Source organism: Podarcis raffonei, chromosome 2 (genome assembly GCF_027172205.1).
Source record: "Podarcis raffonei isolate rPodRaf1 chromosome 2, rPodRaf1.pri, whole genome shotgun sequence".
Classification (NCBI taxonomy): domain Eukaryota; kingdom Metazoa; phylum Chordata; class Lepidosauria; order Squamata; family Lacertidae; genus Podarcis; species Podarcis raffonei.
In genome coordinates this window covers 40,462,544-40,481,795 of record NC_070603.1, presented here as the reverse complement: position 1 = coordinate 40,481,795, position 19,252 = coordinate 40,462,544, and the positions used below count along the sequence as shown (strand labels likewise).

The window sequence follows — 19,252 nt, the reverse complement described above, 5'->3', positions numbered from 1 at the left end:
TTAAAACATGCCTGCCATGAAGGAGATTCACCCATGTTTTAATAAGGCCAATTCCCATTTTCCAATAAGCCTTTGAATGCGACGTTTTTATAACATTTGAAGTCTTCTCAATATTCTTGCATTTTCCTCATAAACAGACTAGGTATTTGCCCTTAGTTATTGCTGCTGTACTGCACAACACTTAACATAGTGGTTATTATTTAAAAATTTCTATACTTTTTCTAAGTGGTTTACAACTATAATTTTTAAAAATAAAACTATGCTTATTGTGCTACCATCCTGTTGCAGAACCAGCAGAACTAGCAATTCTAAAAACTGCCTAGTAAACACAGTGAGGGCAGGAGAGGACTTTCATCAAAGAAATACAGTAAAAGTAGCCTAAAATGCTACTAAACTGCATCCCAACAATATTATCTGCACTTGTAGTATATCCTGTAGTTAACTTAAATAATAATGTATTATTTATATGCAACTTGAATGTTGTCTTAATGTATAAGCTGATAGAAATAATGAGCTTAAACTAAATATTGCAGAGCAGTGAGGTCCCTTTGTCAGATACTGGAACTAAACTATGCTGCATGACAGGAAGTGCTGGCACTGATAGACTAGAACAAATTTATTTCTCCAGAACGTCTTTCTACTTAGTTTTCTTTTTTGTGTGCATGTTATTTTGTAATGTAATTTTTACAATGAACATAATAATTTATCATTTTTAATGCCTGACCTTCAATTTAGATGGAAAGCTGTTAATCATGAATTTAAATTAACATTCATTTTAAATAAATAAATACATCCAAATTCTACATCAAGGAAACATGGCCTCTTTGTCTGAAACGGATTAAACAAACTAGAAAAAAACCTATTTAAGTCCATGCAAGTTATTCTGACTGCAATGCAGGCTTTGGAATTCTTGGCAAGAAATGTGGTGGTAGAAGGTGGGCAAGGTGGGAAGTAATGGTGGGCAAGTGACCTGTCATGTATCAAACTCACAAGTTCCATCCTGTCCCTTTTGCTCAAAGGAAAATCAAATAGAAGGCTAACTTGGACCTTTTAAAGACTTTAGAAATGTTTGTTGTTCTTTTTAAAGAATTATTGTGGGAGATCCAGAATGATTTTCTTGGCAGAGCCACTCGCTTCTAAAAATACGGTACATGCTTCACAATTGTCTATGATATTACACAGGAACACCTGGAATCTTGCGATTCTTAATTTCTACATCTATAAAAGCCCTTGCTGAATATGATGAGAGGGCAAGCCAATATGTTTTCCATGTGGCATTGTAAGCTTTCAGAATCTTCAAAGCACAAAACGGCAACGCTTTCACAGTCTTTTGTTCTGAAGTTGACATATTTGCTTATCTAAACATAAGGAAGGGCAGTAAGCTGGGAAATATATAAAAAGAACAATGAGATTTATTACTCATTTTGGAGAGCAGGTATGTGCAGCCTTACCTGATTTGTCCTCGCACCAGGGGTCTGTTTTTTGTCCTGTTCATATTAGAGTCAAAAGGAACCTCAAAGAACTGCCAAAAAAAGAGAGAGAAAGGGAAAGAAGAAAGATGACTTTAAGGGATGCAAGAGACCATCCGAGCTAAAGAACAGGCTGTTTTTGCAGGTGCTTTGGTCTTCATTTCAGAAAATTCCCAAGCACAACTGAAACAGCAAATTTTACATTGATTTTGAAAGCAAGTCTACATTAAAACTTTTGGCTTTTCCTTAAAAGGGGGGGGGGGACCCTACCCGTAGGACAAACATAATTTAAACAGGTCCTTCAAGTTCTATCTTTGACAAGTTTGGCAAGACTTTGATGATGCATGTATATTATGAAAACAACCGTCTTCTCCCTTCTGTCCCCCACCTTTTCTTAAAAAAAAAAAATCACTGAACAAACAATCCTTGCTAATCACATGCTCCTACTTTTAAAGATTAATGTTATAAATGTTTTCAAGATCACCCAACTTTGGAAACTTATGACCCACCCTACAATCAATCAATTCCGACAACTGCAAATGCATGCAACAGAGTGCACGGATAGCAGTTAAAAAAGAAGCCATGTGGAATTATTTAACATGGCAGCTCAATGGAACTTTAAACATTGCCTGTCGGATAAGTTTTGTGGTACAGTGAGTCCCTCCAATACCACCCCTATAAAGCAAGACACAGCACTACAGAGACTGGCGTTTTATTCAAACATGTAAATCACACAGAGGTAATCAGTAACGTATTCAGTAATTGCCAAACTTCAGTGAACGGCAACCTCTTTCCATGAAATTAAGTATTTATATGAGCTTCTAGTATGACTTTGTGACCAATTCCAGTAATAGAAAGGATCTAAAGCAAGACGTAGAATCACATTCTCCGCTGCCTGCAAACAGCAGAAGGCACGGTCTACTTTTGCAGTACGCAGCTGTCAACAGCTGCTGACAGCAGCAAACAGTACAGCGACATCAGCTAGTCACTGCCACCAAGTGTCTTCTTTTCCTATGTACAATACACAGTCTTTTTAAATGAGTCAACTGGGACAGCAGGGCAAGTGGGTGCAGGAATTGCAGCATCAACAGCACTAACTTGTGACAGCCAGACATAGGGCAGTGGGCAAGGGGGGGGGGAGCAGGGCCTAGACATGTAGTGGGGGTGGAGGGAATTTCAAAATGTCTCAACACATTCTTAGTTATATTTATAAACCATCTTGCTTTCATCACAGAACTTAAGGCAGAGTACACGTGGTTCCCACATGGTCACCCATCCATGCGCTGGCCGGACCTAGACATGCATAGCTTCAGCACAAACAGCATATCTTGCTCAGGGGTTCGGCTTGCTCTTTGCTGGAATCCTGTTTGTTTTTATGAAATGCCTTTTGTGTCACAGATTTTGCAAAATAAGAACTAAATATGTTCCATGGTTACTTCTTAAGTAACCAGGTTGTCTTTCTGTGCATTTTCTACACCACTGTCAAGCTGTTGAGATAGGAGTCTGTGAGAGATAAGCATATTTTATATTTATTAACTATAGCTTGCAACTATAGCTTGCAAGCAACTCCCAGGAAGAATAAAAAGCTGAACACACATAAAATTAGAAGTGCCTATGTTTTTGGGCAAAACAGAAGTCACTTCATATTTTCCCACCCATATTGTAACAGACAGTATTCATCTGATGGTGATAGCAGAAAAGAGAAAGATTGGGAGGAGAAAAGAATAATTAAATGTGAGCAAGTTACAAGGGAAGGGTGGTAGAAGAACTGGCTGTCCTATAGCTTTGAAGTATATAAAGATTTAGGAAATTTGTATTAAATGCATATCAGCATCCAGGCCTTTTCACAGTATTTTGTGTGTGTGTGTGTATAGTTTGTGTATCTAAAATAGTCAACACAAGCACTTTTGATGCAAATATGTCAGCAAGACACCAGTTGTCATACTTTCCACATTTCCCCCCAGATGTTCAGAGGAGGGGGAATCTCATTTCCCTTTAAAAATGTGTCTCAAATACCATTCATCTGTAGATCCAGGCAGGGGGTAACACTCAGTTTTAGTTTATCTCATTACAGCCTGCAGAGTTTTGCTTGTTTTAGCAAACAACAAATTCAGTAAGAAGAAACCTGGATAAATAAATATTTTAGCTGCTCACAAGAGGCCGTTTCCTCAGGAAGTCTGAATGCATCACTTCATTTGGCTGAAAGAGAATATTGTCTTTCCTACATTTTTGGCAATCTAGACACCAGGAGGACAGGCGCAGGGTTAAATCTACAGCAACAGAACACCACCAAGTGACATAACTTGGCAGTGATTTTGAGACCATACACAACATTTTAAATCAGTAGAGATAAATATTTAAAACATGATGCTGAGAAAAACCACATAAAATAGGACTCTGTGGTTGGTTTCTGTTGCAGATCATTCCCCTTACATAGCTTTCATCAAATTGACAAAGTAATTACATTCTGTGGTCCTCAAAGTGTGAGATCAACTGTCATATTGCTGTTTAGTGTTATGTACAATCATATGTTTCTCATCAGTTCTCTTTGCAATGGCCTTCACTTGTTATGTTTACCAAAGCATTAAGACAGTTTGAAAATGTCAACTTTCACCATGCAAATACAAAATTGATGTTTGAGTATCAATCAGCTTTAGGTAACAGGCAAAAACCCCCTCTAGTAAGTGATTATCAACTGAAGAGTAATGACTCTGACACAGATCAAGTTATAGTGGACCACACTAGCATTACTACCACAATTTTATTTTTTCTGTTTTCCTTTGATTGAAAGTCACTTCGAAAAGTCTCTAAAGGAAGAAGTACATGAATATATTTAACACAGAGAGAGAGAGAAAGGAAGAAAGAGAGAGGGGAAGAGAGACGGAAGGTGAGAAAAAGGAAGAATTATTATAAACAATACATGGGTTGCATGTTACAGGTTGAGGTTAAAAGGCTGAAGATGACGGCTCTAATTGATACAGAGAACTGCCTTTTGGTAAATAAACTGTTAACCATGTAAATGGAAAGTGTGCATGCAGCTGATAAATGTTTTGTGACATTTAGATTTTTTTATTGCAAGAAATGACATCAACAATGTCTTTACAAAATCCTGAAAAAACTGTTTTCTATGTATTTTTTCTTTAAAGGAACAATATTTTCCTACCACCATCCAGGTGTAAGGTAGCGGTTGAGGTTGGCATCTGTCTTTCTCAGGAGACAATGGAGGAGCGTGCCTTTGGGGTGAAGTCAAACTGTTGGAAGGTTAGAGCGCCTGTTAAGGCTGTAGGGATGTGATTGTCTAACATAAGCTAATGAAGTAAAAAGATGTCCAGTTTCTGTATTAGGTGGTTGCGGAATCAAAATAAGCCAGGAAAACCCACCCGATAATTGAATGTTACCCTCTGTAAAAAAAGTTTTGATTTCAGAGTTAATCACTTCTGCTAAGCAATTGGCAGCCAGGCACTTAATTAAGACTGTGTGGGCAACAGAAGAGGGAAGAGAGAGCTACGTAAAGTACTTCTATGTAGGGAAAGAAGTGTGAAAACTCCATATAGATTGTTGCAATCAGTGATCAAGTATGTGCATTCATAGCATATACTACATGCTGGCTTCCTTGTACATAAACAATGAATGAGCAAACTGCGCAAGTGTCCCAAGCAATATTTCATATTATCCCTCTAAGAAAGTGCTTTCCATATAATTGAAACTGCATAGAGAGCAAAGATACAGCTGGTGTGACTGTCCTCAAAGTCTGTTCCTAGAACACTCCAGCATAAACTAGTGATAATGTGAATTCACAGGGAAGCTGATAACTTTACTCAGAACAGCCCAAGGTCACCAAAGCTGTTCAAACGGTACATTGTTTGCTTTTACTATTGTGTATAATTGACTACCATGCTTTTCCAAATATCTAAAGAACTAAAGTTAGAAAATAACTCTTCTATATTAAAAGACAAATTCAGTTCACGTCAATGCATAGCTTCTCAATTCACTATTGCAAGGGTATGATATGAAAAAATATATTTAACGTCTCACTTGCAATTATCTTTCTCCCAGTTTTGAAAAAAAGGAATTGAGCAACTAGAACATTCACAGACTTTGAAAACCATCCTTGATGTAAACTCACTCAGGCTGGAACCCCAGATTGGGTGAGAAAATGGCTTGTAAGAATGGATAGTAAAACAGGACACAGAAAAAGCTTTACTGGAAGGATCAGCAACATGGTGCCTTTTGGTGCATATGTACCAAGAGAAGCCTTCCCTGACATCCAAAGGAACCACTTACCTGTTGCCCCCATTGAAATTAAACTTGAAGGAAACCTTTTATTGTAGCCAATAGCGAAGGCTAATGTGTGTGCTTGGTTATAGTGTATGTGCGGTGCCCATGACAATTTATCCAGTTTGCAACTGTACCCATGAGCCCTAATTCCTACTTTACTAAGAAAACATTAAGGATATTTTATGCTTCCTGAAACAGAAACAGTGCATTTTGGAAATTCTGATTTGTAATCCTAGTTTGGCAAAGTACCTGTTACTTTTTATTATTAAATTTGTGGACCAGAATATTTTCTGTTATAATTCTGAAACAAATATTGATTCAGAAAGGACTACTATTAAAACCTATTCTAAAAATTAACAAATGCCGATGTCAATAATTTTTCTAAAAAACCAAATCTTTATTCACTGAGGCACAGGGATATTTGTTTTAGTGTTTAAAAAGAGGATCTCCAAAATAATAAATTATAGTTTAAAACTACAATTGTAAAACCTTAATCCTTGGTTTAAACTGACTAACTCTCAATAGGTTTCTGTCCTCTCTCTTTCAGAGAGTGAAATAATTCTCTCTGCATTCTATGCTCAGACTTGAAGTGTCAAAATGGCACCACCCAACCACAAGAGGGAGAATTGAGGAAGACCCAGGGTTTATTTTAGTATTTATTTCTCACCTGCCTTTTATCACAAGGTTCTAGTAGGTATGTAATTTGAAATAATATTTCCCTCTGAAAATTTTATCTGCACAGTCATGTTTATACAATTCAATACTTTCTCCCAAAACTTAATAAGCAAATGACATGGTCAACAAAAACATGAACACTCCACATTGCAACATTTTCTTGTGTTCCAAAAACAATAGAATAATCTGGTGGAGCTCTATTGACCCTGTATACCATTAATAGTTAATTCTTTCTATCTATCAGAGAGCAGAGCCAGAGTAAATCTAGAAACATCCCACACAATTTTAACAGAAGAAAGGCTTGGGAGCCTTTGGGGAGTACGGTAAAGGGAGGAGATATTTTTGATTTCAGAAAGGGCACATAGCACCTGTCTGTCTTGAAGATGTGAACATGAAGCAGAACAAATGGGATTAGAAGCTGTTCTTTTGGAATCTTATAGGCAGCTAAAAACATATTGTCCCATGAATCTGGATTGCTACTTACAGATCCCTTCATAATTTCCCGCTTCAAATTAGTGTCAAATTAAAAACAAGACCACACTATGTTATTCTGTAAAACAGTGTCACATTGCTAATTTTGTGCATAGCAGATGCTAGTTCACTTGAGCTACAAAGCCAGGTAGTCACATTCTGAAGATGATAATAGCTACAAAAAAGTGTTGATACTGTCAATTCAAAAGGAAATGCTCTCATATGGGAGTACTGAAAAAGTCACAGACTTTAATTAACACATGTCCCAGAAGCATATTGATATTCACTGTGGCCTCAGCTTTTACAAAATTCAAGGAATCACAACCTGCTATTTTGCCAACAGTAAGATCAGTAACACCTAACTCATTGCATACTATGACTTTGTGGTTGTCGCATCTTGCTTTATCAGGCTAAAATGTCAAAATAAGGGACAAGCAAGGCCTTGTGCCTGCAGTAAGGGGCATAAATTAAATTCTACAACATACTGTTCAATAATAAATAATAAAAACTGCAACAACTCTACATAGAGGCAGATCAATCCCTTCCACAAAAGAGGCATATGCATTTATTTTCCTGGCAGGCAGATCAAGCCCTGCTTTGGTCTCCACCTCTATGTTTTGTTCACTATAAGGTATATTTTGATTACACGGGGCAGCAGGAAATTAAATAAAGCAAAACGCCATGCAAATAAAAGGAACAGAACAGTTAGAAGCCATTTCCTTTCCCAAATTATCTAATTGCTTTCAACAGAATGGCTGACTTTACAAGTCAACACATCTGTACACATATACTGTATTTTTCACTTTAAAACTCAAGTGTTCTACAGCAGTTGGGGGGCTTAGTTCTCTCTTAAATGTATGGGTCACACCACTTCACTGGAACTGGCCAAAAAAGGTAAATTCCATCAACTGAGACCTCATCTGTTTTAACCGTCTCTGCTGTCACCATGCAGTAGCATCTTGCAACTATCAGATCTATATCAAGCCATAAGGAAGACAGACATGCTGACGATTATTTCAACAACTCTGAAATGTCAAAGTGATATGGCTGGAATTCAACAGGGCCTTTAAACTAATGTTCATGACAGAAACAAAACAGGGACTGCCCAGAAAGTATGTGACAGTTAAAACTACTTTTCATTCCACCAGCACATAAGGAAATCTGTACAGCTCCTGCGACACATATTCAGTACCCCATTAGAAAGCCTGCAAGGTATAAATATTAATTAGAGGTAAAGCGTGCCTTTTTAGTGACACAGAAGTATACTGAACATGAATAAAAGAAGTATACAGTGGTACCTCGGATTACAGACGCTTCAGGTTACAGACTCCACTAACCCAAAAACAGTACCTTGGGTTAAGAACTTTGCTTCAGGATGAGAACAGAAATCGCGCTGTGGCAGCGCTGCGGCAGTGGGAGGCCCCATTAGCTAAAGTGGTACCTCAGGTTAAGAACAGTTTCAGGTTAAAAATGCCAGAACGAATGAAGTTCTTAACCCGAGGTACCACTGTACTGAACATGAATAAAAGATCTATACATTTTCTAAACCATGCGGAGTCCAATAGGAGGTCATGTGAAGATAAAGAAATGTACCTATTGGCACTCTGTAACAGTGTTTAAATGATTGCTTCTCCAGCAAAAACAAAGGAGTGTGGCAAAACATTTTTGCTAATACTCCATTCTCCCCTTGTGACAAAATGTCAAGCTTTGCTATATTCTCACCTCCCCAATGTGTGACTTAATTAATGACCTCACAGATGCTCAATAAGATAGAAGGCTACAGATTCACAGTCATGCCATGTTTAGATCTATTTGTGGCATTAATATAAACTGTGATGAAAGGATTAATGTCTCAATTAGGATAACTTACAGATTAAATTAATGTGTGCTGGGGCAGAGGGAAACAGTTTTCTATTAACCAGACAAAGATTCACACATTTTACCAAATAAGGAGCATTCTGGAGGGAGGAAGGACAGGGAGAACACAGGGGTTACTCTTGTACCGAGTTCAAATGCTGTTTCTGTTTTTCTGCTACTTTAAACTCAAATGGTAAATCTGAGTTCCCGGGAAGACATGGGATTCTATTCAGTGTTAGTTATACTCAAAGTATACCTATTTAAATTCATTTACATAACTAACATAGTTCCATTAATTTCAATAGGTCTAACTGGATACAAGCCATGATTTCCTCCGGTAAGTATTTGTAGTAAAATATTGGGTGGTTACAAGAGTGTCATGGACAACTATTGGAAGTCTGCACCATCACTCTGATGAGCTACACAGTTCCCTACTCTGCATAATTTTAAGGCAGATGATAGGTAGATTGATAGATAGATAGATAGATAGATGATAGACAGATATAAGAAATGCAGCTTAATCTAATCAACACAAGAGAATATAAAATGAGCTGCCCCTTCAATACTGGGGGTCCTGCCCTCATCCTTCTTCCAATAAATAAATAAATAAATAAATAAATAAATAAAACAACCTTTATTGTCACTACACCACCTGTGTGCAGTGAAATTAAACGAGCCCCCCCATACACTCAGTCTTGTTCGCGCTCTGTGTGCTTGTCGGAAGTCAATTCCGCCACTATTTTTTCCATTCAGCAGCCCACCAGCCCACAGATAAAAACTGTTCTTTAACCTGTTGGTGTGGCTGACTATACTTCTGTATCTCCTGCCCAGATGTAGGAGATTAAAGAGGTGCTGGCCAGGGTGTGAATTGTCCCCAAGAATTGTCCCTAAGAATTTTCATGATACCATGAAGCAGCAGTCAGTCATGCTAATTTCTTCTGTGAGTGCCTTTCAGCACCATGGCAATTTTTGCTGCAGTTGAACCACTGGATAAAAGCGACTCACAGAAAATGGCAGTCTCTACATACAAACTTTAAAGTACCATATTTTTCCGTGCATAAGACTAGGTTTTTTTCCTAAAAAATAATGTCAAAAATTAGGGGGGGTCTTATACATGGATAGGGCCAAGGGTGGACTGGCGATTGGTTGGTGCGAGCATCTTATAGATGGAAAAATATGGTAGTTCATGATACAAGTCCTATCTTCGCTTTAAAGAGGATCGGTAGAAAATTTTAATTAGTTCTAAAACTCCACAAGGGAAACGTGTAATGTGGGAATGCAATGCTATTCTGAAACACACTTAAGACAAAAATAATTTTAGAAGAATGGGGGCAAAATACTTTGCCTTGTTTGCGAAAACTTTTTTAATTAAGGGTAAAAACGGGGTGGGAAGGTGTGTCTGCTTGTGATTCCAAGCAGATTGCTTATTAACCTCCTGCTATAAGTTGTAAGAGGCATGACTCTCTATACATCAGCTGACTTTCTACACTATCAGGGAGAAAGTGGGTTTGGGGCATTTACATCCTGGTATCTCCTGTTCACACTAGTGGGTAAAACCTAGCCATGTGGGTTGGCAAGAGAGAATTCATCTCCTCTTCTCTCATCTTTCCCAATGACCTTTGAGGAAAGCTGGAGTGGAAAAGAGACTGCTGAGCTCTTGATCAGAGAGTGGCTCTGCTGGTTTTTAAAAAAGCAATTTACTTCCCTATAGTAAAGGTAAAGGGACCCCTGACCATTAGGTCCAGTCGTGACCAACTATAGGGTTGTGGCGCTCATCTCACTTTATTGGCCGAGGGAGCCAGCGTACAGCTTCCGGGTCATGTGGCCAGCATGACTAAGCCGCTTCTGGCGAACCAGAGCAGCGCACGGAAACGCCATTTACCTTCCTGCTGGAGCGGTACCTATTTATCTACTTGCACTTTGAGGTGCTTTCGAACTGCTAGGTTGGCAGGAGCAGGGACCGAGCAACGGGAGCTCACCCCATTGCGGGGATTCGAACCGCCAACCTTCTGATCGGCAAGTCCTAGGCTCTGTGGTTTAACCCACAGTGCCACCCGTGTCCTCTTCCCTATGATACCGTCTTCTTATTTTTAATTGCCCTTTTGACTGAATATTTAGTCCAGCAAAGTGTGTGTGTTTTGTTCAAACTTCCAAAAACTTTTGTGGGAGGAAAACTGCACAAAGCATGTATTGAAAGTCAGAGATATCCCACAAAAGTACTATCAGATACCATCTCTATATAGTTAAGTCCTTGCACTATAACACAATAATGCCGAACAAATTTTCATATTTTTTTTTAGTTTAATTTGTCAAACATGTCCCTAGTGTCAGATTAGTACTTTATTTTCAAAAGGTAAGTGGATTTAAGCTGCAATCCTATAAACACTTGCCTGAGGGTAAGACCCAAAGAACACAATAATGGGGCTCATTACTGAGAAGACATGAACAGGACTGCGCTCCAAAATTACTTTTTCCACATATTCTACTTCAGGATCTTGTCCATAATTGTTCATCCAGCTTCCTATCAGTTTGGTGTCATTAAAATATGGAGAACATTAAATCACCACAGCTCATTTCCTCATGAAGTTAGAAACCTCAATACCAATCAGTACAAACTACTCGACTGTATTAATATGCAAATGTATTCTCATTGCATCCACACCGAGTTGATACTTTCTGCTACTTTTATATTTTATGTTAACTGTATTATTAACAGAACAATTTCAGATTTCAGATGGAATAGACTGACATAGGCTAAGCTGATAATTAAAGAATATTATAGTTGCACATGCCTGAGCATGCCAAAATAACAGCAGGCAATTTACATATGTAGAAAAGCTTGTATACTTTTTACATGCTGAAATTTGACAATGAACTTGCTCTGGCTGAAATGAAGGGTTGACTGAAAATGATTTCTTTCTATTAACGTATGTTGTACAATAGGGTTTTTTCCATATAATTTTTCTAGACATACCTATTTAAATTACTGAACATTAATGTAGCCATTTTATCTGTTAAGCAACATGTTAACTGTTGGAAAACCAGACAATGAAAAGCTACATACTCCCTTAGAGATTACTATAATTCAACCAATAAAAAGCCTGAAACATAAACCAAGGTGTAAAGTGACACTGGCATTTATTAATATTTAGTGCACCTCAAAGCAAGCACAGAGCGGAAATATGGTCCAACAGTTCCAAGGCAGAACATAGCAGGAAAAATAAATTTGATTTACAACAATCCCTACCTTTTAAAAATAATAATAAAAGCAGAGTGTAGGCCTTTTCCCTTTAAAATATTTAATAGCTGATATCATTAGGAGAGTCTCAAATCACATTTTTAACATATGGGAACTTGAGGAAACTATCATCTGCAATCCATAGTTTAATGGATGATATTATTTTAACTACCTTCCTCCATTTCAAAAGCCATTCAGATGGCTTTTGAAAAAGTACGATGTGCATTTTTCAGTGGGGTTTTCCCCATTTCTACCATGAAGCAAGATCTAAACGTTTTCACATTCTCTTCCTCAGGCATCTGTGCTTCTCAAGAGCCAAGATGTTTAGTTTCTTATAATCTAAGACACTACAATGCTTGAAAGCTGACACCATCATCCATGGCATCTTAATCATCCTCCTTTTTAAAACTCTCCAAGGAGTAAACTTAAAAGCAGCATCTCATCTTCACTTTAAAGGGAACCAACAGAAAATTTTAATTAACTTGAAATCTTTGCAGAAAACGTATCAGACCCTTCTCTTTGAAACACAGACATCAGAAGTGAATGAAAGCAAAAGTTGTTGTGTGCCTGCTACTAAATTTGATTCAATGATCTTGACACAGATGAACATAGGAAACATTTCCATGATTTAGGAAGGTTATTTTGTACAGACTGCTACTGAATGAATGTAGAATTTCTGCACACTCCCTTTCCTATTAAATTCTGAAAGAAAGCCTATGATTAACACCACATTTGGCTCACTTCATTTAGGATGCCGTTAGGCTTATAAGCTAAAAAAATCAAGAAGAACAAGAGGAGAGAAGAAGGAAGAGGCAGAGTAGGGAGATTAGTTTTGCAATGCCAGAACATAATGCTAGATTGTAAACAGGCATTTATATAATAGTACACCAAGCTGTTTCCACCTCTTGCTTGGACATAAGTGGCTCTTCTTCCTATGGCCAATGACAGGGGCTACAGTTTTTCCACACAAAACAGTAGACCTGCAACTTACATGGGGGTTATGTTCTGGGGTTAGCGCATAAAGCCAAAATTGCATATTGGCTAAGCACATATAGTGCAATGGTGGGTAAGATCACCAAAGTCTTTCCCCCCAAACACCTGCTCCCATTTATTTATTTATTTATTTATTTATTTAGCTGAATGTGCACAAGTTAAACATAAATTGTGGGTCAACTTTACTTCAATCCCAGGGCAACTGATAGAGCAATGATCTTTTTCACATTTCCTTGCAGCTGCTCCTTCTGTAGCAGATGGCTCGTGTTTCTCTTGTGGTGATCTTCCTGAAAGGTGTGGGAGATGCAACCATCCAGTGCCTTTGCAACTCTGACCAGTGGTAGAGGCATAAAATTAGTGCCAATGGATCAATACTTGAAAGAAAAAAATGGAGAAGATTTCTGTTTTATTTCATAGTTCCTATACTATAGATTTAATGGAGTCGATGTAAAATCTCCCTTGTTCAAGTTAGCTAGTAGGTAAATTGTACTGCTCCAAGTCATTATGAAGATAACTGAACTAAACAAAATAGGTCTCACTTTTCTCTCATCTTCATTATGTCAGAAATTCAAGCTGACAACTTCACAGAGACTCATTTGTTAACACATGCATACAAACCTGTTGCTGGGGATCTGAAAGCTGCCAAGATGTGTTTGTAATTCCAGCATTGCTGAAATCCCCCAAACGCAAAGATAAAAGGGCAAGATAAGGTACCCATCAATCTTACAGAAAAGGTAAAGGAAAGATTGACAAATAAATACCACCAGATCCACTTTCCTAAACAAAAGATATCACAAACTATTAACTTCACCTTAGAAACCACTTAGGATAACTATCTCCCGCACAACTCCCTCTATATAAATACAATGAAAGACAGACTCTTTTAAAAGCCTTAAAAAATTCTGGAAAGCAGCAAAATAAGAAAAGGTATTTTCATTGAAGGAGTGCTTAGATGAAGAAGAAATAGAAGCATCAGACTGACAAATTGTCATCATGTCTTCCAATGTCACCTTCTGAGTAAAAAGAGTATGGGGAATATCAGCAATTTCCCTATTGATTCCAGTGTGACATGAAGACCTGGTGTAACATAGTGATCCAGTTCACAAGTAGCACTAAGTAAAACCATGGCTTAGAGTGAGTGAGCAAAAGTGCAGGTTCCTGGATTTAAGATAGTTTCAGATTTCAAATTTCTTCTTCCAGGAGTTTAGAAGTTTGTTACTCACAAGTAGCGAGCTGTGCCAGTGGTTTCTGCATTAAGGTTTCTCTACAACCTTGTTTGGCTTACCTCTACCTCACCCTGTCCGACCTATCCGTTAAAACCTCTGTCACTTATTGATGCATAATTGAACTTTTCAATAACTTTAATATATGAGTGTTTTTCTTACAGGAGGATAAATTCTGGTTAGGAAAAAGTATTTACATTATGTGTAAAGTGAGCTGCAATAATTTATTTTTTCCCAAGTATATGGAATGGGCAGCTCCAACACAAAACACTCACTGTATGTTATATATGGCTGTCAATGGATGAGATCATAGGAAATGGGGAAAATGTTGTTTCAAGTTGTTTTAAACTCTTTTTTAGTATTGTAACATTGCGTTTTAAAACTAACTGTTGCAATCTGCCCTGGAATCTTAGGGTAAAGGGTGGATAATAAACAACAACAACAACAACAACAACAACAATGTAACACAGCTGAAAGGCACATTTTTTTGTGATATTCTTAACTGAAGCAAACTAACCAGTCTACTGCCATGGCTGCAGTCATTTCTGATGAATTCTCATCTAAATGTACATTTAGTATTAATTTAAATGAGTCTACTCTGAGGAGGACTAACACTGGGTACAACCCCATTTAACACTGGGTACAACACACACACACACACACACACACAAAGAGAGAGAGAGAGAGAGAGAGAGAGAGAGAGAGAGAGAGAGAGAGATGGCATAACTTGCCTGACAGCCACAAGTAACTCAGTCCTGCCTCCTTAATAGTACACAACCCACAAACGTGATTTTAAAAAGAGCAGAGAAAGTTATGGAATAAAAGTAAACTCTTTCTCTGCTCCCACCACTCATAATTAATCTTCACAAGGAGCAGCCACTAAGCCCATTTCTATCACCCAATGTAGCTTTTAAATTAACTTATTCTTAATTTTTAAAACTCTTGTAACACACTTTACAAAGCTGCTTTACATGCTGCATATACTTATAAATATTAATTGTAAAAGAACAGTGTGCTTCAATTAGTGGAATTTTCTTCTGGGAAGTTGTCCAGAATTTTTTTTATCATCTGAAAAATCCCAGAACTTTTATTTCAAAGCTTTTGAAGAAAGAAATCTACTTTGACAATTAAAAAGCACTAAACAAAGACGAGTGGGGAGGAAATGAATATTGCTTAAAAACAAACAGCCCCAACAGAAATCTAGTTTGTCTGAAAAAAAAGTAAGAAGGTACAAATGCATGTGTTTCATGTTTAGCAACAAATAGAAGGTGGGGGTGTTTTTACAATCTGTCCCCATACTTCATAGAATTTCCAAGTCGAAATATATTTCAACTGAAATGGAATATATATCATATTATGCCAGCTTTCACTACTGAAATGAGAAAGTAGCTGCTCCTGTAAACCCCACTTTTTTTTTGAACTTTGGGGTAGGAGGGTGAAAATGGCTGAAACTTCCGGAGGAGGTAATTCACATACTCAAATGTACAAGAACTGACACTGTATGACTCTCATACTTCAGGTTTCACATCTGGAGGATGACGCTTGCTTGAAAACATTGGTGTGTGAGTAACTTATACTTCAAAAGAGAGAGCCACTATTCACATGGGGACCCTTCAAACATACACCCCAGTCTTCTATGTGGAATCTGAGAACATATGTGCACATCACTTCCTGCACCACTGAGTAAGCCTAGAACAGGGGTAGGCAACCTAAGGCCCATGGGCCAGAAGCAGCCCACGAGGGTCATTTAACCAGCCCCCGAGCTGCTCCCGAACCGAGCCACCCACTTGGCGAGTCCCCATGCGCGGCACTAAACAGGCGTGGGGACTCGCTTCTGCGGTGCCGGAAATCGCATCTGTGCAGACACAGACACCAGAAATCGCAGGCGCACATGCTCACACACGCACAATCCAGCACATGGAGGGATCTCCACTGGAGTGAACTGGCCCAGGCGAGGTAAACCTTGCCGACCCCTGGCCTAGAATTTTGTTTCAGGATTGAAATGAAAAGAGAGAATATGGGGGAGGTGGACATTCAACTCTAAAAAGCTTAAGAGTGAATACAGACTTTGTTTTAGAGACATGCATACATGCTTCATACATAATTCATATAAACTGTATATTTATTTTAAAAATGCTGAAGCTGGGTGCCTTATTCTTCAGATCTGTTTTTCCCTATTTGCTTTTTTAAACTAGTAGCTCTTTCTAAATTACCACATTTCCAGATGCTTTGCTCATACCCTCTTGACAGAGGAACAGTTGTACTTATTTGCAGACAAGTTGTTGACAATTCATCTAAGCTTATAAAAGCTGGCAGAGAGATACCCTGGCACAGATATCTGACACCGCAACTGACTGCTCTTCTATCTATGGAAAATATTAAGGAATCCAATCAGAATTTAATTGCCTACTCAAGCAGATAACATCAAATTCAGTGAACACTGTACATGGAAATATAGATGAAATAAACTCCCATATGTCCTTATGATATTATAGGGAAGATGCAGAAAGTTAACCTCCGCACATACACAAAGTCCTCCCCCTGTGTTAACTGAAAAACAAAACATGATTTTTAAAGCAAGGGAAAACTAGTTCTGCATGTCCAAGGGACTTTTGACTTTTGTTTCTTGGCAGAATACCCATTCTGGATATCAACAGAATGCTTGCCATATCACGTAGCAAAACACTTTGGAAGGGGATGTTCCAAAAGCAGCTAGTACTAAAGAGAAGAGCTCCCACTGACCTCCCAGTGGACACTCCCAGGCTCTTTAAGTACTTATTTGGATCTCAGCCTATAACAGGATTTCCGGTCTTTATAAAGAAAACACAGGATACTTCCTTTGTGGGAAATACTTTTGTGTTTTCAAGGCTTGAAAATACTCTACATGGTCACCTAAGCCAACCGTGCTGATAAGGAGATGCACAACCCTTCTTATATGGTATTTATCTGAGAGGTAGATACCTGTTCACACCACTAACCACTCTGGTGACAAGCAAAGAGCTGATGGGCTACAATACATGGTATGTGCTAAGTGGACTTTGCATATAGTGGCGTGAGCTTCACCCACAAGGTACTCCTGCTGGTGAAGGTGAGGGCAGGAAGAGAGGACATGTAGCTCTCTGTGCCTCTGGAAATCTGCTCTGGAGGATTGGGGGATGCAGGGGAAAAGGAAAATAGGCAGCAATCACCTCCTGTTTCTGCCACTGAGAGCCTCCATTGGATCAGAGTCCCTGGGGGCAACTCAGAGTTCAAGTCAAAGTACTTAAGTAAGGTGACATCAAGCCATTGGTTTGAATTAGTACATAAGGTTTCAGTTTACTTCTCAGCTAGGGTGACAAAGGACCAGAAATCCCAAAAATCCCAAATGGAACAAGGAAGTGCAATAAACAGTGCACAGTACCTAGCATTCCATACAGACCTTTCTGCCTCTAATGCAGAGATATTAAGTTCCTGATAAAAAGAGCCAACAAAAAAAAGTTTAATGTTATTAAGGCTAGCAAATGAAGGTTTTCACAGTTCAATGCTAAATTCAGGAAGACAGTCAGTCATTCAGAACTCCCTGGATAGGTAATGTTGGTGTGTTTAAGAGGGATATTAAGCTTGTAATTATATAAAAATGCTTTTCTACTTAACAATCATAGGAATACAGTGAATTCACTCAGAGACATATTTGTTGATATGTTAAGATGGGTCAGTGAGGAAGGATAGATTTTAAGGGAGGACACATACATGTTAAGTGCTCAAGTCTAATTGTAACAGCAAAAACAGTTTCATGTTCCCCAGTGTGTAAGAGTTAGATGCCTTATTCTTTAAATCAGTAAAGATAGACATAGAGACCTATTAACAATTATTCCTATTTTCAAAACTACACGCAAACATTACCAACATTAATTCTGAGTACACTTGTGGGGGGTTAATTATTCCAATTTCACAGATGAAGTAACCAAGACACACACAGAGAGAGCAAGATTAAGTGTTTGTTCAAGATGAGAGTATACCTTAATATTGAGCCACCTAAAAGATGGTATCTCTGTAAGACAGACTGATACAATGTTGACTCTCAAAGATGAAAATTCAAATCAGACAGTAAATTGGCAAGCAGAATATGTTAAGTCCAAATAAAACATTAGTATTGGTGGCTAACAGTGTTTTTCACAGCCTTCAGCTAGTAAGACAACAGTGACGGTTCCTGGTCCAGGGCTGCTTGACTACTGGTTCAGGCACTGGTAACATCAAGACAGGACTATGGCAAAGTACTCTACGTGGGGACTCCTTTGTGTTTGGTTTGGAAACCACAGTTAATGCAAAATGCTGCAGCACAATTGCTGACAGGAGTGTCAGCATTTGTGCTCAAATATTTGCACTGCCAGCAAGGTCACTACTGCACTGAGATCCAGATGTTATTATTGGTATTTCAAGTGCTCACCACCTTGCCATCAATTTACTTAAGAGATTGCCTGACTCCATACGTCCTCACTCACTCACGCCAATCTGCATAACTTGCACTTCTACAACGGCCACGCAATGTCTATTCCACATTTGTAAGAAGTCATTCCTTTAGTGTGACGGCACCTGTACTTTAGAACTTCTTGCCTTTTGACATTAGGCAGACACCATTACTGAACTCTAATTCTGAAAATCTTCCTGTTTCAGTGGGTCTATCCAGCCACATGATTAACATGTGTTCTTAAATCTGTTACGGATGTTTTATTGTGCTTTATTGCATCAAAGTGCTTTCAAATGTTTAAAACAGGTTTTTAAATTTTTGACAAAGAAGTGTTTGCCACCCTGAGTTCCTTTGGGAGGGAGGGTGAGATATTTATTTATTTATTTATTTAATAAATAAAAATTGAGGTAATGGTGATGACTAGCATAGTTGAAACACTGCTATCCATTGGAGGCTATAGTGTTTACTAGCTGGGTTCCGAGTTCAGTTGATTGCTAGATTTTATTATTATTATTAAAGCTATAACAGTAGGAGCTGCTTCCCTGGTGCCTACAGCTGGTATTATGTAATGGAGTTCCAAAGCCGCCAACAGTTGCTGGAT

At 38.3% G+C, this 19,252-nt stretch overlaps 1 protein-coding gene across 1 annotated transcript in view; it reads right to left on the bottom strand.

The window, feature by feature from the left end:
- Positions 1-19,252, bottom strand: part of LOC128407594 (protoheme IX farnesyltransferase, mitochondrial) — a 93,511-nt gene that overhangs the window by 34,483 nt on the left and 39,776 nt on the right. The window contains exon 5 of the mRNA XM_053376132.1: positions 1,452-1,522. Coding sequence (XP_053232107.1) covers positions 1,452-1,522 — 71 coding nt within the window. The remainder of the gene's footprint in view (positions 1-1,451; positions 1,523-19,252) is intronic.